The 22,477-nt window shown below is 42.7% G+C and overlaps 1 protein-coding gene across 3 annotated transcripts in view; it reads left to right on the top strand.

Annotated features, from left to right (window-relative positions):
- The first annotated feature begins 5,786 nt into the window (after positions 1–5,786).
- Positions 5,787–22,477, top strand: part of LOC120017887 (actin-binding LIM protein 1-like) — a 41,882-nt gene continuing 25,191 nt past the window's right edge. For all 3 annotated transcript variants that reach the window (XM_038960843.1, XM_038960840.1, XM_038960841.1), the window contains exons 1-10: positions 5,787–5,908; positions 7,136–7,248; positions 8,356–8,482; positions 8,782–8,875; positions 15,208–15,295; positions 15,508–15,572; positions 19,011–19,088; positions 19,997–20,155; positions 20,631–20,666; positions 20,965–21,091. In XM_038960843.1, the coding sequence (XP_038816771.1) occupies positions 5,802–5,908; positions 7,136–7,248; positions 8,356–8,482; positions 8,782–8,875; positions 15,208–15,295; positions 15,508–15,572; positions 19,011–19,088; positions 19,997–20,155; positions 20,631–20,666; positions 20,965–21,091 (994 nt within the window). In that variant the 5' untranslated portion in view covers positions 5,787–5,801. The remainder of the gene's footprint in view (positions 5,909–7,135; positions 7,249–8,355; positions 8,483–8,781; positions 8,876–15,207; positions 15,296–15,507; positions 15,573–19,010; positions 19,089–19,996; positions 20,156–20,630; positions 20,667–20,964; positions 21,092–22,477) is intronic.

The raw sequence follows: 22,477 nt of genomic DNA, 5'->3' as shown, positions 1-22,477 counted from the left end.
CTGTTGTAACACTTACCTGATCCACCTCGTTATTTCATTCTGAGTGAAAAATGAAACGTCCCACTTGATGCAAATCTTTTTAGTCTGCATTCACTTGTGACTTTTTTTATGAATGCTATTGAAATTGTAAAATGAGTCCAATGTTTTGACTGCCATTTTCCTTTCAATGAAATTGAGCACATTGATAGATATTAAGTCAACTTTGAATAAGACCGTAATTGAAACTGTAGTCTTTGTTTGATGTCAGTCTTCATTGGAGACTACCTGGGGTGTACTCAGTCCAGAAACCGTTTACCGTTTAGGAACCAAATGGATGCAAACAGTCCAAAACGGGGAGGTACCTACCTGTTTCCAATGGAAACTCTTGTTTGCATTTTCTGGTTGGAACTGAACGGTTTCTGAAACAGAATTTTGTTGCGTTACAGGCTTATTCTAAAATGTATTACATTGTTTATTCCCTCAAACTACACACAATAGCCAATAATGACAAAGCAAAAATCGTTTTTTAGAAATGTTTGCAAATGTATTAAAAAGAGAACTGAAATATCACATTTACATATGTAAGTATTCAGACCATATACACAGTACTTTATTGAAGCACCTTTGGCAGCGATTACAGCCTCGAGTCTTCTTGGGTATGACCCTACAAGCTTGGCACACCTGTATTTGGGGAGTTTGTCCCATTCTGCTCTGCAGCTCTGTCAGGTTGGATGGGGAGCGTCGCTTTGCAGCTATTTTCAAGTCTCCTGAGATGTTTGATCGGGTTCAAGTCCGGGCTCTGGCTGGGCCACTCAAGGACATTCAGAGAATTGTTTCAAAGCCACTCCTGCGTTGTCTTGGCTGTGTGCTTCGGGTTGTTGTCCTGTTGGAAGGTGAACCTTCGCCCCAGTCTGAGGTCCTGAGCGCTCTGGAGCAGGTTTTCGTCAAGGATTTCTCTGTACTTTGCTCCTTTCATCTTTCCTTCAATCCTGACTAGTCTCCCAGTCCCTGCTGCTGAAAAACATCCCCACAGCATGATGCTGCCACCACCATGCTTTACCTTAGGGGTGGTGCCAGGTTTCCTCCAGACGTGAAGCTTGGCATTCAGGTCAAAGAGTTCAATCTTGGTTTCATCAGACCAGAGAATATTGTTTCTCATAGTCTGAGAGTCTTTAGGTGCCTATTGGCAAACTAGATCTCTGTCAGAGTGACCATTGGGTTCTTGGTCACCTCCGTGACCAAGGCCCTTCTCCCCCGATTGCTCAGTTTGACCAGGGAGGCCAGCTCGAAGTCTTGGTGTTTCCAAACTCTTCCATTTAAGATTGATGGAGACCACTGTGTTCTTGGGGATCTCCAATGCTGCAGAAATGTTTTGGACCCTTCCCCAGATATGTGCTTTGACACAATCCTGTCTCTGAGCTTTACGGACAATTCCTTCGACCTCATGGCTTGCTTTTTTGCTCTGACATGCTCTGTTAACTGTGGGACCTTATATAGACAGGTGTGTGTGCCTTTCCAAACCATGTCCAATCAACTGAATTTACCACAGGTGGACTCCAATAAAGTTGTAGAAACATCTCAAGGATGATCAATGGAAACAGGATGCACCTGAGCTCAATTGCGAGTCTCATAGCAAATTTACTTATGTAAATAAGCTTTTTATTTCTGTATATACATTTGCAAAAAAATATATATATGTTTTTGTTTTGTCTTTATGGGGTATTGTGTGTAGATTGATGAGACATTGTTTATTTAATCCATTTTAGAATAGGGCTGTAACGTAACAAAATGTGGGGGTCTGAATTATTTCTGAATGGACTGTATTTTCACCCTCTGGTTGGTATTGTCATTGGAACAACTTAGTCCTTTTTGAACAGACTAAGAGCAATTTATCTATTTGACATCCGTACATTAGAAATAAAGTATTTCCTCGTTTATCATGGCAAATTTACCCCAACTTTTTGTGTGAATGGAAACAAATTTTGGTGCAGCCTATTGTTATAATTTTTCTTTTGCTATTTATGTAATGTCTAATTTGGTAATTTATGGTAGAGATCGACGGTAAAAATCCCTGGACTGACCATATTTGAAATGTGTAACTAAATCAAGTCAATCAAGTTATTTGTGCCAGATTGGCATGGGCCGGAATCAAACCTATGCCGACACGGTAGGCCTAATCGTGAATAATGATGAGTGAGAAAGTCACAGATGCACACGTATCATACCCCCAAGACATGCTAACCTCTCACTATTACAATAACAGGGGAGGTTAGCATTTTCGCGGGCTATAATATTTCTCACTCATCGCTATTCAAGATTCATTCAGGACTGTCCATAATGTAGAAGTGTTAAGAAAAATATTCTTATTTACAATTAAAGTGGCTCCATAATGACCCAATACATTATACACGATTCATTTCTATTGGGCACAAAATAATCTGAAACACAGAACAACCAAAACAAACAGCAAAAGCATCCAACAAGTTTGTATCTTGTTGATGTAATCAAGCTTGATGTAATCATTGCGCGCTAGGAATATGGAAACAAATACTAAACTTTTGACTACTTTAATACAAATATACAGTGGCAAGAAAAAGTATGTGAACCCTTTGGAATTACCTGGACTTCTGCATGAATTGGTCCTAAAATTTGATCTGAACTTCATCTAAGTCACAACAATAGGCAAACACAGTCTGATTTAACTAATAACACACAACAATTATACGTTTTCCTGTCTTTATTGAACACACCATGTAAACATTCACAGTGCAGGGTGGGAAAAGTATGTGAACCCTTGGTTTTAATAACTGGTTGACCCTCCTTTGGCAGCAATAACCTCAACCAAACATTTTCTGTAGTTGCGGATCAGACCTGCACAACGGTCAGGAGGAATTTTGGACCGACCATTCCTCTTTACAAAACTGTTTCAGTTCAGCAATATTCTTGGGATGCCTGGTGTGAATCGTCTCTCTTAAGGTCATGCCACAGCATCTCAATCGGGTTGAGGTCAGGACTGACTGAGCCATTCCAGAAGGCGTATTTTCTTCTGTTGAAGCCATTCTGTTGTTGATTTACTTCTGTGTTTTGGGTCGTTGTCCTGTTGCATCACCCAACTTCTGTTGAGCTTCAATTGGCGGACAGATAGCCTTACATTCTCCTGCAAAATGTCTTGATAAACTTGGGAATACATTTTTCCGTCGATGATAGCAAGCTGTCTAGGCTCTGAGGCAGCAAAGCAGCCCCAAACCATGATGCTCCCTCCACCAAACTTTACAGTTGGGATGAGGTATTCATATTGGTGTGCTGTGCCTTTTTTTCTCCACACATAGTGTTGTGTGTTCCTTCCAAACAACTCAACTGTAGTTTCATCTGTCCACAGAATATTTTGCCAGAAGCGCTGTGGAACATCCAGGTGCACTTTTGCGAACTTCAGACGTGCAGCAATGTTTGTTTTTTTGGACAGCAGTGTCTTCTTCCGTGGTGTCGCCCCATGAACACCATTCTTGTTTTGTGTTTTATGTATCGTAGACTCGTCAACAGAGATGTTAGCATGTTCCAGAGATTTCTGTAAGTCTTTAGCTGACACTAGGATTCTTCTTTATCTCATTGAGCATTTTGCGCTGTGCTCTTGCAGTCATCTTTGCAGGATGGCCCCTCCTAGGGAGAGTAGCAACAGTGCTGAACTTTCTCCATTTATAGACAATTTGTCTTACCGTGGACTGATGAACATCAAGGCTTTGAGAGATACTTTTGTAACCCTTTCCAGCTTTATGCAAGTCATTATTTCTTAATCTTGGGTCTTCTGAGATCTGTTTCGTTAGAGGCATGGTTCACATCAGGCAATTCTTATTGTGAATAGCAAACTCCCATTTGAATGAGTGTTTTCGATAGGGCAGGGCAGCTCTAACCAACATCTCTAATCTCTTCTCAATGATTGTACTCTAGGTTAGCTGACTCCTGACTTAAACACTGTGAATGTTTAAAATATGTATTCAATATAGGCAAGAAAAATACATATATTTGTGTGTTATTAGTTTAAGGAGACTGGGTATGTCTGTTGTTGTGACTTAGATGAAGATCAGATCTAATTCCATGACCCATTTATGCAGAAATCCAGATAATTCCAAAGGGTACACATGTCACGCCCTGGCCTTAGTATTCTTTGTTTTCTTTATTATTTTAGTTAGGTCAGGGTGTGACATGGGGAATGTTTGTGTTTTGTCTCGTTTTGGGTGGTTATATGGAAAAGGGGGGTGTTGGGTTTAGTGTATGGTTTTGTGTTGAGTGAATGTTTCTAGGTATGTCTATGGTTGAGTGAATGTTTCTAGGTATGTCTATGGTTGCCTGAGTGGTTCTCTATCAGAGACAGATGTTTTCATTTGTCTCTGATTGGGAGCCATATTTTAGGCAGCCATGGGCATCATGTTTTTGTTGGGTCATTGTCTAGGTCTGTGTCTGTGTCTAGGTTGCATGTTTGCATTTTGTTCGGTTATAGCTTCACGGTCGTCTATTTGTTGTTTTGCTTCGTTCGTTCATCTCCTAAATAAAGAGAAGATGTATTTTTTACACGCTGCGCCTTGGTCCTCTCTCTCTCCCTTTGCCGTTCGTGACAGATATGTCACGCCCTGGCCTTAGTATTCTTTGTTTTCTTTATTATTTTAGTTAGGTCAGGGTGTGACATGGGGAATGTTTGTGTTTTGTCTCGTTTTGGGTGGTTATATGGAAAAGGGGGGTGTTGGGTTTAGTGTATGGTTTTGTGTTGAGTGAATGTTTCTAGGTATGTCTATGGTTGAGTGAATGTTTCTAGGTATGTCTATGGTTGCCTAAAATATGGCTCCCAATCAGAGACAAATGAAAACATCTGTCTCTGATAGAGAACCACTCAGGCAACCATAGACATACCTAGAAACATTCACTCAACCATAGACATACCTAGAAACATTCACTCAACACAAAACCATACACTAAACCCAACACCCCCCTTTTCCATATAACCACCCAAAACGAGACAAAACACAAACATTCCCCATGTCACACCCTGACCTAACTAAAATAATAAAGAAAACAAAGAATACTAAGGCCAGGGCGTGACAACACATACTTTTTCTTGCCACTGTAAGTGAATTTGTCCCAGTACTTTTGGTCCTCTAAAATGGGGGGACTATGAACAAGAAGGTGTTGTAATTTCCTAACAGTTCACCCTATATTGATAAAAATACCCCTAAATTAAACCTGACAGTCTGCACTTTAACCTCATAGTCATTGTATCATTTTAAATCCAAAGTGTTGGAGTACAGAGACAATACAACACATTTTTCACTTTCCCAATACATTTGGAGCTTGCTGTTCATTATTTACAAGTGCAAAATACAGCATTGGTAGCAATCCCATATGGGAAGATCCAAGGAGGGGCCTTCTTAATAATTTATTTATATTCCATATCTCTATAATTGAAGGTGGAAGATATTGTTCTTGTCTCTGGAAACACAATAAATAATTCACCTTACATATCCACAGAGGCATTGGCATTTTACTTTATTTTATTTTATCGCACCCTTTGTCAGAGCGGACACACAAACACACATTTCTACACATCCACATGGAAAACCCACAAATGGATGGATGGATGGATGGGTCGATGAATGGATAGGTCGATGGATGGATGGATGGATGGATGGTTGAATGGATGCACGGAAGGAGGTTAGAGAATAGCATGACTTACTGACTGCTGTCGTGTCCTTGCAGTGTGTGGCTGTGACCTGGCTCAGGGAGGCTTCTTCATGAAGAATGGAGACTACCTGTGTACCCTGGACTACCAGCGAATGCACGGGACGCGCTGCAATGGCTGTGGGGACTTTGTGGAGGGAGAGGTGGTCACTGCTCTGGGAAAGACCTACCACCCTGCCTGCTTCGTCTGCACCATCTGCAAGTAAGAACCCCCACCCGATACCTACAGACTCTTATTTTGAAGTGCATACTCCTATTTTGGAATTGTATGTATCCCTTACATACTGACCATACTGCTTGCGTTATGTGTGTGAGCGTTGCAGAATACATTTACACATGTTATTCAATCATTTAATCCAAACTGCTAAAGTGCCTCAACGAGCGTCTGCGTAGCCAGGCGCTAAAATAGAACTTTGTTAAATTTTTTACGCTTGAAGAGGTTTTTAGGAGCATATTCCCACGTGGGTGATTGAAAGATGAACTGAGGTTCACACTCCAGTCCAGTTGGTGGGGGTAATGCACCTTAAAGTTGGATGCCAACTGCCATATAAAGTCCAAAGAAGAAGCAGAAGACTGAAGGAGGAGAGATTACTAGGAAAGTAACTAGGTTTACCCATTTATCTGTGGATTAATTGTCGGAGTAGAGGACCTTGTGCATTTCAGGTAAAATAACAACCCAATGTTTATATAGCAGGACAAACTAGCTAGCAACAGCAAAGTAGCTAGCTAAATGGCCATGATTGTTTCATGCGTTTCGAACTGTCCTCAAATTAATAAAGTTGGTTCAGAGTTCGTTTTGATATTTCAACCTGCGCGCCCTGATCGTGTCTTGTATGGATGGACAAAATCAACGTGCGTGCGATGGCGCACAAGGACGCACGTGCGTGCTCGGTCTAGTCAGCATGTTAGTTATTCAGGAGAGTACTATTGAGATAGGAATCTCTTTTTCAAAGGAGCCCTGGTCAAGAGCTAGAAGCATTACTCATTATCTATCTCATTACTCTTATTGTTCATCTTATCAAACTGACTGCATCTTCTTATCTACATCGATTGCTTTGGTCTTGAAAGGGGTCACTCCAACAATGCTGAAACACATTCCCGTCATCATACGGGGCGGCAGGTAACCTAGTGGTTAGAGCGTTGGGCTAGTAACCGAAAGGTTGCTAGATCGAATCCCCGAGCTGACAAGGTAAAAATCTTGTCGTTCTGCCCCTGAACAAGGCAGTTAACCCACTGTTCATAGGCCGTCATTGAAAATAAGAATTTGTTCTTAACTGACTTGCCTAGTTAAATAAAAAATAAAATAATACACTGTTATTCAATACACTGAATATTCTCTGCCAGACATACCCTACTGTGACCTGTGCTACACTATCCATCTGTTTGGTGTCTGACCATTAGTCCCTGTGTCTGTCTGTCTCTCCCACAGACGACCGTTTCCTGCTGGGGATAGGGTCACCTTCAATGGCAAAGACTGTCTGTGTCAGTACTGTGTCCAGCCCACGTCCCCAGGACCTGGCAAGGACATCATCGACTCCAACTGTGAGTAGCCTCTGTCTCCACTATCCTTACAGTACTGTGAATGGCTTAGTCACATTTAACTAATACTCAAACAAAAATTCGCAAAAATGTCCAACCAATTTATTTGAGTTCACATGGTGTGTAACCCATTGTTAGGGATGAACACCAGAACTCTGTAAACTACTAGTAACCAATATACAGTACTCAGTAATAAGCGCAGCAATATTTCAACTGCAGCTTAGACATAGCCTGGTCCTAGATCTGTTTGTGCTGTATATCCAAACCTGGGACCAGCCTAGCTCAGCAATACTTTCGCAATCATTTTACAAACCCTGTTGTGCCCCTAGCAACGTAGATTTGTTTGTAAAATTCTATTTGCTTCCATTTCTTTCGTTTGTGTACTTTTGGCATGTTGTCGGTATTTTAATGTGTCCTAAAATCCTAAGAACATCTGTGCTCCCCTTTGCCCATGTTTCTTGGAGATCCTGGAAATATTTTGGGATACTCTTTTAACTCATCATGTGGTATAACACCTCAAATGAATGTCACTTTACTTAAGGTGTCTGTGCACACTCTGTAAGGGCAATTGACATGGTTTTGACGCCCAACATACCATTCAATCGAATAATGTGACACAGAGATGGGTAAATTACATAACACCCTGTTATAACATCTGGTATGTAGACTCTTATGTAGCATGTAATAACATATGGCATACGTTGTCATGCAGACTGTCTAATAGCAGTTGTTATTAACAGTTGACATTAGAGCATATGACAACAGGATGAACAATAATTTGTAACACTCTTTAACCGTTTTTATAACATCTAATGCTATGACTCATAACTATATAAAACTTATTTTGACAGCTTATGAAAAATGTGATAATTTATTATATAGCTGGTATAACGGCTTTATGATTGCATATATTAGGACACCTACAGTAAAGTGTTACCAATGTAATATACCTTAATGGAAGATCGAATCAGCCATTAATAAGCCATGCCTATTGAGTCTGTGTGTGTGTGTGTGTGTGTGTGTGTGTGTGTGTGTGTGTGTGTGTGTGTGTGTGTGTGTGTGTGTGTGTGTGTGTGTGTGTGTGTGTGTGTGTGTGTGTGTGTTTTACAGGCTGTACGGGCTGTGGTAGAGACATTAAGAATGGTCAGGCTCTCTTAGCTCTGGAGAGACAGTGGCACCTGGGCTGCTTCAAGTGTAAGGCATGTCAAAAAGTCCTCACTGGGGAGTACATCAGCAAGTAAGTCTAACGAAAACTATTATACACATGACATGCTTACACACATAGTGAAATACACACATATTATACTTGCAGACAAAGTAAAACACACTATTCTATTCTACTCTATTTTATTTTATTCTAATCTATTCTAATGCACACAACATACACACAGTAAACTTGCAGACACAGTGAAAGACATTGTTCAATTCTATTCTGTTCTATTACACACATAGTGAAACACACGGTATACTTGCAGACACAGTGAAAGACACAATTCTATTCTAATGCAGTCTGTGTTATCCTCTCTCTCTGCACAGGGATGGCACACCTTATTGTGAGAAGGACTACCAGGTTCATTTTGGGGTCCAGTGCGAAGCCTGCCAGCAGTTTATCACAGGCAAAGTGCTGGAGGTAAGCCAATCACCAATCACCTAACATTCCTTCCTCCCCCTGCCGGTCACCAATTGGCTGATTGGTTTAACACATAGGGAGAGCCGAACTCTGTCCGGCGTTCAACTTACTCTTGAAAGTTGTAATAGTAGAATGCACAAGGTGGGTCATCAGTTTTCATCTTGTCATGTCAGTCATTGTGTCAGAGTCGTGTGTATAGGTGGCAGGGAAGTCAGGCGCAGGAGAGTTAAACGGAGTTTAAATGGAGACTTTTAATAAATGTCCACATAACATGCTCCAAACACGAAAATGTACATACATAAAATAAACATGAGTACGAGGACCCGTCGCGCACCTATACACCAAGAAACAACACTTGACATAAAACAATCTCTGACAAAGACATGAGGGGAAACAGGGGGTTAAATACACAATAGGTAATGGATGGGATTGAAAACAGGTGTGTGGGAAGACAAGACAAAACCAATGGAAAATGAAAAATGGATCGATGATGGCTAGAAGACCGGTGACGTCGACCGCCGAACACCGCCCGAACAAGGAGAGGCAACGACTTCGGCAGAAGTCGTGACACATTGCATACCTTAGAGAGCTATTTATAGCTTGTCAGAAATGTTCAGATCAACTAGCCCATGTCAGCTAATGTTTTTGAGTTAGGTTTTTTTTTATCCCATAGATTTTGTTGTAATATTTGAGTCACAAATTAGCTTTAAAACGTCAACATTTTCTCTGCACCCTATGATAACATGTGTAAAATTCCAGGAAATAAGCTTTAAAATAGCAAAATGTTCACTCCCCCAACAAGAGGGGTGTGAACAGTTTGTGTCATGAACAGTGCTTGTGCCTATAGAAATAGGCGTGGCCCTCGCGCAAACATGGGGGGCGTGGAATGTTTCCCAATGCTGGAAGGGGGGCCTGAGTGAAAAAATGTGGGAACCCCTGCCATAACTCATAGTCGGATTGCATCTCTGTCTGCAGACAGGCTGGCCACTACTATGGCAGGGAGAGAGAAAGGACATATTGCTGGAGAGAGAGACAGTCAGAGAAATGCAGGGTGGAATGACAGAAGCAGATAGGAGCGGGGCAAACAGAATGAGTTGTGTAACACAATGAGGCAGACAGATATGCTGCGTTGTTCTACTCTGGATGCACTGACAGCAATGGAGCCATCGCTACTCTGTTTCATTCCCAACTGATTTGGCCATTGCCTGTGGCCAATGTCTGTGAGTGTGTGCTCACGAAAACAATTCATCTTTAGCAGAACTCATTCGTGTTAGTGACTATTTGGCGTAGTCCTGTATTCAGGAGATGTATCATTGGATTACCTAGGAGCATTTCACAATTCTGCTAAAGATGAATCGTTTTTGTGTAGACACATATCGACACTATAGTTTTGTTTCGCGCAGTTTGTGTGTGTGTGTCTGGACTGGAGGGTGGTCCTGGACCAACAGGGATGCCGGCATTGTATCTAATGACATTTTTTACACTGTAGCTTATTCAGATGTGCGTGTGATCCAGCCAACCCTTACAGGTATAGCCACACCTGAAAATTAACTATGAAAATCCTCATTTTCAAAGCCATAGCCCCATATCTGTGAATTGGCATTTGTCTATTAGAGTACTGGTCAGTGGGAAGGGTGGTTGGTTAGGGGCTGTTTGCTTCTCCATTCTTCTGTTCAGTGTCCTGTTCCTAATAGCTTTTGTGTGACATTTTGCTGTGCATGCTAAGCACCTCATGATACAGTTTCGAAGTACTGTAGCCCCCTATGCAATATCAGGGGAGGATACTGTTAACTTAACTTTAGCACAAAGGGAGGATAGCTCCTATATTTGAAGGCATGTTGACTGACAGTGAACCCTTTGTGGTATGCCTGGATGAATGGGTAAATCAAAGGTAGATTTAATCAGTTAACTGTATATGTGTCACGTTCCTGACCTGTTTTCTGTTGTTTTTGTATGTGTTTGACGGTCAGGGCGTGAGTTTGGGTGGGTAGTCTATGTTATGTGTTTCTATGTTGGTTAAAGGGTGACCTGATATGGCTCTCAATTAGAGGCAGGTGGTTTTCATTTCCTCTGATTGAGAGCCATATTAAGGTAGGTTGTTCTCACTGTTTGTTTGTGGGTGATTGTTCCTGTGTCAGTGTATACCACATGGGACTGTTTCGTTTGTTCATTCGTTTAGGTAGTCTGTTCCTGTTCGTGCGTTCTTCGTCTATATGTAAGTTCATTTGTTTCAAGTCTGTTGACTTCGTTTATTGTTTTGTAGTTTGTTCTAGTGTTTGTTAGTGTTTTCGTCTTGTTTGTAATAAATTCAGAATGTATTCATCACCCGCTGCGCCTTGGTCCGTTCATGCACCACAAGACGAACGTTACAATATGTATATCATGTTAACCTCGTCTCTCAAATTGCTGGCGCATAGAGCCTTGCAACAGTGTGGGAATGTTTGGAACTTAGGGGGTGTGGATTTACTGAGTGACATGCTACTCAATTCAAATTCTGAGTGAATCACCCGACTATGAGGCCCATAAAACCTGCCTATTTCTAAAATGTATCTTCTTAAAATCTGTTTTAAACCTAACCTTATTAACCCTAACCTTAACCACACTGCTAACCTTATGCCTAACTGTAACCTTAAATTAAGACAAAAAAGCACATTTTTGTAGCCAATTTTGACTTTGAATCTTACTTTGTGGCTATGGAAGCTAGTGGAAACTGAGTGTGACAGTTGTATTAGATGGGACATTTAAAAATCACTTTCACCATGTTATTTTGGGGAAGCCCAAACGAAAAAAGTTTATACGCAAAAAATATTTCTAAGATCAATTGTGCTGCTTGTGCTTTGAAATCCACAATATAGGGGGGAGGGTGGTGCTAGATGGTAAGGGTTGTGCTAGATGGTGATTTTCTTCGAAAAGAAAGCACAGGGGCGGAGCTTTGGTGGTGTGCTCGAGGGCTGAGAGAGCACGGCTCCTATCCAAGCCTCGGATCCGTCCACCTCCACTATGAACGCCAAAGAGGGACCCGGATTAGCCAGCACGGGAGCCGAGGTAAACAGAGCCTTTAGGTGACCAAAAGCCCTGTCTGCCTCAGCCGACCACTGCAGCTGCACCGGTCCCTCTTTCAGCAGTGAGGTAATGGGAGCTGCTACCTGACCAAAACCCCGGATAAACCTCCGGTAGTAGTTGGCAAACCCTAGAAACCGCTGTACTTCCTTTACCGTGGTGGGAGTCGGCCAATTACTCACGGCTGAAATGCGGTCACTCTCCACCTCCACCCCTGAAGTGGAAATGCGGTACCCTAGGAAGGAGACGGACTGTTGGAAGAACAGACATTTCTCAGCCTTGACATACAGGTCATTCTCCAACAGTCGACCAAGCACCCTGCGCACCAGCGACACATGCTCGGCGCGTGTAGCGGAGTATATCAGAATGTCGTCGATATACACCACTACACCCTGCACGTGCAGGTCCCGGAAAATCTCGTCAACAAAGACCTGGAAGACTGATGGAGCATTCATCAAGCCGTATGGCATGACGAGGTACTCATAGTGCCCTGAGGTGGTACTAAATGCCGTCTTCCACTCATCCCCCTCCCGGATACGCACCAGGTTGTAAGCACTCCTGAGATCCAATTTTGTGAAGAAGCGCACCCCTTGCATTGACTCTATCGCACTGGCAATGAGAGGCAGCGGGTAGCTATAACTCACTGTGATCTGATTGATCCCTCAATAGTCAATACACGGGCGCAGACCCCCATCCTTCTTCTTCACAAAAAATAAACTTGAGGAGGCAGGTGAAGTGGAGGGCCGAATGTATCCCTGGCCCAGGGATTCGGAGACATATGTTTCCATAGCCGCCGTCTCCTCCTGTGACAGACGATACACGTGACTCCTGGGAAGTGCTGTGTCTACCAGGAGATTTATCGCACAATCCCCCCGTCGATGAGGTGGTAATTTAGTCGCCCTCTTCTTACAGAAGGCGAGAGCCAAATCGGCATATTCTGAGGGGATGCGCACGGTGGAGACCTGGTCTGGACTTTCCACCGTAGTCGCACCGATGGAAACCCCCACACACCTCCCTGAGCACTCTCGTGACCACCCCTTGAGATTGTGTTTTTGACTGTACGTTTGTTTGTGTGTAACTCTGTGTTGTTGTTTGTGTCGCACTGCTTTGCTTTATCTTGGCCAGGTCGCAGTTGTAAATGAGAACTTGTTCTCAACTGGCATACCTGGTTAAATAAAGGTGAAATACATTTACAAATTAAAATTAAAACCACCTGAGCCGCTGCCTGTTCACCCCGCTACCATCCAGAAGGCGAGGTCAGTACAGGTGCATCAAAGCTGTGACCGAGAAAATGAAAAACAGCTTCTATCTCAAGGCCATCAGACTGTTAAACAGCAATCACTAACAAAGAGAGGCTGCTGCCTACGTACAGACTCAAATCATTGGCCACTTTAATAAATAGATCACTAGTCACTTTAAATAATGCCACTTGAACTTGTCTGCGCTACGGATCCCGTTAGCGGGATCATTTCCCTAAACAACCTCTGAATTGCAGGGCGCCAAATTCAAAAATATTACTAAAAATATTTATAATCATGCAATCACAAGTGAAATATACCAAAACACAGCTTAGCTTGTTGTTAATCCACCTATCGTGTCAGATTTAGAAAATATGCTGTGCAGCGAAAGCAATCCAAGCTTTTGTGAGTTTATCAATCAATGCTACAACACCTAGCCCCAAATTAGCATGGTCACGAAAGTCAGAAAAGCAATAAAATTAATCGCTTACCTTTGATAATCTTCGGATGTTTGCACTCACGAGACTCCCAGTTACACAATAAATGTTATTTTTGTTCAATAAATATTACTTTTATAACAAAAAAACGCCATTTGGGTTGTGCGTTATGTTCAGAAAACTACAGCCTCGTTCAGGTCCTGAAAGGCAGAAGAAAATTCCCAAACGTATCAGATTCAAAAATATTACAAAAAATATTTATAATCATGCAATCACAAGTGAAATATACCAAAACACAGCTTAGCTTGTTGTTAATCCACCTATCGTGTCAGATTTTGAAAATATGCTTTGCAGCGAAAGCAATCCAAGCTTTGTGAGTTTATCAATCAATGCTACAACAGCTAGCCCCAAATTAGCATGGTCACGAAAGTCAGAAAAGCAATAAAATTAATCGCTTACCTTTGATAATCTTCGGATGTTTGCACTCACGAGACTCCCAGTTACACAATAAATGTTATTTTTGTTCGATAAATATTACTTTTATAACAAAAAAACGCCATTTGGGTTGTGCGTTATGTTCAGAAAACTACAGCCTCGTTCCGTTCGACGAAAATACCAAAAAGTATCCGTAATGTTCGTAGAAACATGTCAAATGTTTTTTATAATCAATCCTCAGGTTGTTTTTAACAAACATAATCGATAATATTTCAACCGGACCGTAACCTATTCAATAAAAGAGAGAAAGAAAATGGAGAGCTACCCCTCTCGCGCGCAGGAACTACTCAGAGGACACCTGACTAGTTTTGAAAAATCTCGCTAATTTTTCAAAATAAAAGCCTGAAACTATGTCTAAAGCCTGGTCACAGCCTGAGGAAGCCATTGGAAAATGAATCTGGTTGATACCTTTTTAAATGGAAGAAAGACGGGCCAGGAAACACAGATTAAAAAAAAGAAATCACTTCCGGGTTAGATTTCCTCAGGTTTTCCCCTGCAGAATCAGTTTTGTTATACTCACACACAATATTTTGACAGTTTTGGAAACTTTGGAGTGTTTTCTATCCTAATCTGTAAATGATATGCATATTCTACGATCTGGGCCTGAGAAAATGTCCATTTACCTTGGGAACGTTATTTTAAGAAAGAAAAAAATCTGACCCCTAGCGCTAAGTTAATAATGTTTACATATCTTACATTACTCATCTCATATGTATTGTATTTTATACCATCTATTGCAACTTGGCCAACTCGGCCATCGCTCATCCATACAAGAACAAGCATTTCGCTACACTCGCATTAACATCTGCTTACCATGTGTATGTGACCAATAAAATGTGATTTGTTTTGAGCCGTGGCATGCTACTCATTATGTAAGAAAGCATATTGTGTTAAACTCAACTGGATTCTCCTGAGGGCGGAAGGTAGCCTAGCGGTTAAGAGAGTCGGGCCAGCAAGGTCACTAGTTTGAATCCCCTAGGTGAAACATCTGCTGATGTGCCCTTGAATAAGGCACTTAACTCTAATTTCTCCTGTCAGTAGCTCTGGATAAGAGTGTCTGCTAAATGACTAAAATGTAAATTATATCTCTGTGTGTTTCCAGGCAGGGGACAAACACTACCACCCCAGCTGTGCACGATGCAGCAGGTGCAACCAGATGTTCACAGAAGGAGAAGAGATGTACCTGCAAGGTGAGTAGCTAGATTGGCCGAAGTTATACCTGGAGCATTTTAAGGGTTATTACGGTATAGCTGGGTTGGTTTAGCCTGGTCCCTGATCTGCTGTTTTGCCAACCGTTAGGTTTGACCATAAATGTTGGCAAGGAGCACAAACAGATCTGGAACCAGGTTAGGTTTGGTTGTCTTTGTTCTCTAATACCATCTGTCTCTGTTCTCTTCCACAGGATCAACAGTGTGGCACCCTGGCTGTAAGAACACAAACAGAACAGAGGAAAGACATAGGGAACGGGTAGGAAATATATCTGGCCATTAACTACCTCTTGTACCTTGACCTTGTTTGCACTGTGCAAGTATCTCTTCTGTGTCAGCCACTCCTAATTTGCCCCCTATATCCCTTCCCCTTGGCCCTAAACCTGTTTGCAGATTTGTAAGGTGTAGGTAATATGGTGGAAAATCCACCACTACACTGCTTATACCTACCCAGACACAACAGATCTGAAAACATCAAAGGGTTAGAGCCAAAGGGAAGCGGTAGGGGGTGATCATTCAGTGATCAGCAGACACCTACGGTATGCCTCTCTCCCCCTTTAATCCTATGTCTACCGGTGTATGTAGTGTGTGTGTGTGTCCTTTTCTCTGTGGTGGTTGTGTGCGTGTGACCTGCAGGTTTTGGGTCAATTCCATTTCAATTCAGTCAATTCAGAAAGTAAGCAGACATTTTCTCATTGGAAAGAGTTGATAAATAAATACATAAATGTTCTAATTGGAAAGCATTGAGAAAAAAATGGAATTGGAATTAAAATGCCAGTTTACTTCCAGAATTGACTGAATTGAAATGGGATTGACCCCAACCTTGGTGAACTGTGATCTGGCCAGCTGAATGGGCTCCATCTAAGTCAGGTTGGAAAGCCCATGTGTGTGTGACTTCCTGTGAATCCCCCCTCTCCCTTCCCTTCCTCCACAGCTGTTGCCTCCGTCACTATTACTCCTCCACAAAACAGAAAGGCAGGTACTGTATTCGCTATTGACTATGCGATGGCATCATCCTGTGTTACTTTCTCTATGATGTCGCATAGGTCATAGGACATGATGCGCTGTGTGCTGCCCCCTGCTGGAGCCAGCCTGCAGTGTTAAAATGCTACACACATTTGCACATTACGTCTCATACACCTGTATCGCCCTCATCTAGAAGGAGCATGGGCTAAAGACAAAGACATATTTGAGGAGTAGACATGAACAGTGTTCAAATTATACATTGACTCTTGTGGATGCCCAATGGCTCTTGGGGGCATCCAATTTGTTATGGGGGTGCCCAGCCCACTTGTAATTCGAACCATGCAGAAAAATATCAAACGATAAATTAATGGTTGTTTTCACCCAAACTACTCTCTTTAAAAATACCCCATTTAAGGCTTCCCGAGTGGCGCAGCGGTCTAAGGCACTGCATGAGGCGGTGCACAATTGGCCAGGCATCGTCTGGGTTAGGGGAGGGTTTCTCCGGCCAGGATGTCCTTGTCCCATCGCGCTCTAGCGACTTCTGTGGTGGGCCGGGCGCATGCACGCTGACAAAGTCGCACGGTGTACGGTGTTTCCTCCGACACATTGGTGCAGCTAGCTTCTGGGTTAAGCGAGCAGTGTGTCAAGAAGCAGTGCGGTTTGGTGGGGTCGTGTTTCGGAGGACGTATGGCTCTCAACCTTCTACTCTCCCGAGTCCGTACAGGAGTTGCAGCGATGGGACAAGACTGTAACTACCAATTGGGGAGAAAAAGTGGTAAAAAAACACATTTATAGTCACCATGTGGTTGTGAAAACATGATTCATGTCAATGGCTGCATTCAATCAATACATGAATTCAGAACTGTTGTTTCCATCTGAATTCTGCATTTCCCATTAGAAGGCATGTGGTATTTACAGTATTAAGGACATTACTAAGTCACAAAGCAAATGCTCTCATTCACTTTGCAGAGGCAAATTACTGACGACATTGCGAGATTATGTGTTTGTATTTTATTTAAAGATTTAATCTACTTGTCATATGAGGTGACAATGTGGGGCATTTAGAGCGCTGGGCCAGTATCTGAAAGGTCGTTGGTTCGAATTCCCGAGCCAACAAGGTAAACAATCTGTCAATGTGCACTTGAGCAAGGGACTTAATCCTAATTTGCTACCGGAGTGCCGTACTGCTATGGCTGACCCTGTAAAACAACACATTTCACTGCACGTAGTATCTGGTGTATGTGACAATAAAACATCTTCTCATGGAATTTCTAAAACAAAGTTAGGTGTTCAACTAGGTGTCTTTTCCCCTCCTGATGATGCAGTGATTGAGTTGACATACACTATATATACAAAAATATGTGGACACCCCTTCCAATTAGTGGATTCGGCTATTTCAGCCACACCAGTTGTTGACAGGTATATAAAATCAAGCAAACAGCCCTGCACTCTCCATAGACAAACATTGCCAGTAGAATGGCCTTACTGAAGAGCTCAGTGACTAGTAGGCCAGAGAAGCTCACAGAACGGGACCGGCGAGTGCTGAAGCGTTGTAGTGTGTAAAAATCGTCTGTCCTCGGTTGCAACACTCACTACCGAGTTCCAAACTGCCTCTGGAAGCACAATAACTGTTTTTCGGAAGCTTCATGAAATGGGTTTCCATGGCCGAGCAGCTGCACACAAGAGTAAGATCACAATGCCAAGCAACAGCTGGACTGGTGTGAAGCTCGCCACCACTGGACTTTGGAGTAGTGGAATTGCGTTCTCTGAAGTGATGAATCACGCTTCACCATCTGGCTGTCCGACGGACGAACCTGGGTTTGGCGGATGCCAGGAAAACGCCACCTGCCCGAATGCATAGTGCCAACTGTAAAGTTTGATGGAGGAAGAATCGTCTGGGGCTGTTTTTCATGGTTCAAGCTAGGCCCCTTAATTCCGGTGAAGGGAAATCTGAACGTTACAGCATCCAATGACATTCTAGACGATTCTGTGCTTCCAACTTTGTGGCAACAGTTTGGGGAAGGCCCTTTCCTGTTTCAGCACGACAATGCCCCCATGCACAATCGAGGTCCATACAGAAATGATTTGTCGAGATCGGTGTGGAAGAACTTGACTGGTCTGCACAGAGCCCTGACCTCAACCCCATCTAACAACTTTGAAATGAATTGGAACACTGACTGAGAGACAGGCCTAATCTCCCAACTTCAGTGACCGACCTCACTAATGCTCTTATCACTGAATGGAAGCAAGTCCCTGCCTCAATGTTCCAACATCTAGTGGAAAGCCTTCTCAGGAGAGTGGAGGCTGTTATAGCACCAAAGCAGGGACCGACTCCATTTTAATGCCCATGATTTTGGAATGAGATGTTCGACCAGCAGGTGTCCACATACTATTGGTCGTGTAGTGTCTTTCACTCATCATTTGCAATGGAGGCAAACATAATGCTGTAGCAACTTTAACCCAACACCTAGCAACCTCGTCAAGAGGTAAGGATCTCTTGGTGTAACAGTAAGAGATACGAACAGGTGTCACTGGACCCGTGTTCGAGTCCTGGTTGGGGCTGCCCCTTGAATTTCCTGCAATACGGATTGAAAGAGGATGAGATGACATGAGCCAACTGAAAGATAACTTAAAGCTAGTCCAGAGATGCCCTTGAACTTGTACCGAGAGATGTTGTCTTGACATATTCAATTTCTGTTCAATAATGTAACCAACAGTTCTCCTCTTGCAGCCTTCGAGGTCGTCGTCCGAGAGTATCTGTTCCAGACCTGGTTCAAGCATACCTGGCTCACCGGGTCATACCATATATGTGAGTTCTATCTACCGTACATCTTGCCTGACGACTCACACTTAATTTTTCCACTGCTCTGCTACATACTTTAGTCTGAGACTGCTATTATTGAAGTAGTTTGTGGTGAGGAGGGGCACGAGGGGTGTTGTACAAAACAAAGTAGTCAGCGATTGGATGGTCTCTTATCAAGTATTAAAGCAAATTATTAATTTAAAACCGGACGCTTTACCCACATGTGTTCTGGCTCTGGCCCAACCAGATGGCCCCGAATGTGCTTCGCTTTCGGTGAAGGGTCGGGGAGGTACTAAAATCCAGACTCATTGCGGAAAATTAACTAACGTCATGGCCGTGGCATAGCGTTTGGCCGGAGCAAGGTGTCTGGGTAGCCAGGCAAACGTACATCTACCCTCACACACATAGTGGGCTGGATGTGCTGCTTTTATTTTTAGAATTTAGGCCACTTCTCCCCTAACGAAGCTTAAAATAAATTGTGACTCCCTGTGTAAACTTTGTCTTAGTCCTTTTTCTTACCGGTACACAGATGTTCTGTTCCCCCTTACATTGTTCATGTTGCTGTACCCTTCCTGCCAATCCTCACTTCATGTAAAACAGAAGGGGCCCTAGGCTTATCAGACTCCCTAATAGTTATTCTATAGACAGTAGCAAATTGATTGTAACTTTCCCAAAATTGGAAGATTCAGTCAGGAGGGAATAGGCAGCCAATCTGTAAATCCTCCAAATTGGATTTCCGGAAAACCTGAGAATTTTGGGAAAGTTCAAGGAATTTTGCAACCCTACTGACCACTAATACTTGCTAGTGTTAACCTGTCTCAGTAGATGTGTGCTTTTAGTTGTGTATAACCTCTCTCGCTCTGTCTCTATGTATGTGTCGATCTGTCTGTCTATCTGTCTGTCTGTGTTCCTAGGCAAAAGTAGACAATGAGATCCTTGATTACAGGGACCTAGCCGCCATTCCCAAAGTCAAAGCAATTTATGACATAGAGCACCCTGATCTGATTACCTATGAGCCTTTGTACACCATGTCCCTGGATGAGAGGGAGGAGAGGAGGGAGAGTGTGGGAGAGGTAATTCGAATGCATCCATGCATGAACGTCTGTGTGTGTTTGCATGCGTGCGTGCGTGCGTGCGTGTGTGTGACGCATCATGTAAAAATAAACGAGCCTGCATTCTGAAGTTACAATCTGTGCTGGGTAAGTATTTGTTTGAAGGAAAACGTCTGTGATGCAGAAATCATACTGTCATAAGTCATCTTTCATCCACCTTTCCACCCTGGAAAGTATGTCTGTTGTTGCAGGGTGGAAGGCTGACACTTTTAGTGCACATTTCACGTTTAGTCTAGTGTAAATCCTTTCACATTCAGTTTGCTGAGTCACCTTCTGTGTCCCCAGCTCCATACTGCAAGAAGGGAGCGTTCCCCCATGCCAGACGACAAGGTAAGGCACCCAATTATTATCATTGGTGGTACATGGTTTCGGTGTGTCTGTTCTTACAGTATGGTAATGTTGGATGTTGATATTAATCGATTTTTTTATTTTTCAGTCCTCAAGAAACATGTCACCTACACCGTCTGCTGAGGTGAGTGCCTGTGTCAAGACAGTCAGTGGTTTGATTTATATCAATCTTTACTTGACAGTGGGACTGTGGCTACGATGTAATTACATCTGCTTCCAAAAACAAAACTTGAAAGTATAAAAGAGAACATTGTATCTCAGTACCGCGTTACACCATAATACTCTTGTTTAGCGTTCAGGAGGAATAGAATAGAATAACTTAATTTTGTTGCCAGAGAGACAGCTTCTGTAATTTTATAATGAAGAGAAGCTCTTGGATTGACAGTGATTGGCAGGTGAGGTCACTGTGTTGTCCCTGTTAGGGCTGCTATGACATGAGGGAACGCATCCTCCAGAGGTCCACCAGTCAGGGCTCTATCGGATCACACGTCTACAATCGCAATAGTTACACCCCGCTGTCACGCTCACCGCAGCACTTTCACAGACCAGGTGAGTGTGTGTGTGTGTGTGTGTGTGTGTGTGTGTGTGTGTGTGTGTGTGTGTGTGTGTGTGTGTGTGTGTGTGTGTGTGTGTGTGTGTGTGTGTGTGTTTGTCTGTGTATTTGTGTGTATGTATGTGTGTGCGCGTGCGAGCATGTGTAATTTGTATTGTTACTCTTTATAGGTTGCACAGGGGAAAGAATTGAAAATAGTCTGATAAATACAGTAGGCACTGCCTCTCTCCACTCTTCCCTTACTATTTTGACAAGAACATAAGACCACTTGTTCACAACTCGCAGGAGTAACATTCATGCCTGTCACTCTTTCTTTACCACACCTTAAACTTAACTCCCCACTGCAGCTGCTCTGTTGCTGTCCTCTTTTATCTTTACTCTTCACATCTTCATTGACCCCCCCTGGTAACACTAATAACTTGAATGAATATTCCTTATAAATACTTTAAATGTTAAATAATTTAATAATGACATATTTATTTATTATTCATGTTCAGTGGCTTGCGAAAGTATTCACCCTCCTTGGCATTTTTCCTATTTTCCTACCTGGAATTCAAATTTATTTTGGGGGCGTTTGTATCATTTGATTTACACAACATGGCAGAAAAACAGAAAACTTGAGCGTGCATAACTATTCACCCACCCAAAGTCAATACTTTATAGAGCTACATTTTGGAGCAAATACAGCTGCAAGTCTCTTGGGATATGTCTCTATAAGCTTGGCACATCTAGCCACTTGGATGTTTGCCCGTTCTTCAAGGCAAAACTGCTCCAGCACCTTCAAGTCGGATGGATTCCGCTGGTGTACAGAAATCTTTAAGTCATACCACAGATTCTCAATTTAATTGAGGTTTGGGCTTTGACTAGGCCATTCCAAGACTTTTAAATGTTTCCCCTTAAACCACTCAACTGTTGCTTTAGCAGTACGCTTCGGGTCATTGTCCTGCTGGAAGGTGAACCTCCGTCCCAGTCTCAAATCTCTGGAAGACTGAAACAGGTTTCCCTCAAGAATTTCCCTGTATTTTTGCGCCATCCATCATTCCTTCAATTCTGACCAGTTTCCCAGTCCCTGCCGATGCTTCCCTGTGGGGATGGATGCTGCCAGCACCATGCTTCACTGTGGGGATGGTGTTCTCGTGGTGATGAGAGGTGTTGGGTTTGTGCCAGACATAGCATTTTCCTTGATGGCCAAAAAGCTCAATTTTAGTCTCATCTGACCAGAGTACCTTCTTCCATGTGTTTGGGGAGTCTCCCACATGCCCACATCCCACAAACGTGTTTGCTTATTTTTTTCTTTAAGCAATGGCTTTTTTCTGGCCACTCTTACGTAAAGACCAGCTCTGTGGAGTGTATGGCTTAAAGTGGTCCTATGGACAGATACT

This window comes from Salvelinus namaycush, chromosome 22 (genome assembly GCF_016432855.1).
Source record: "Salvelinus namaycush isolate Seneca chromosome 22, SaNama_1.0, whole genome shotgun sequence".
NCBI lineage: Eukaryota > Metazoa > Chordata > Actinopteri > Salmoniformes > Salmonidae > Salvelinus > Salvelinus namaycush.
The sequence above is the reverse complement of the archived record's forward strand: the minus strand, read 5'-3'. Positions and strand labels throughout refer to the sequence as shown.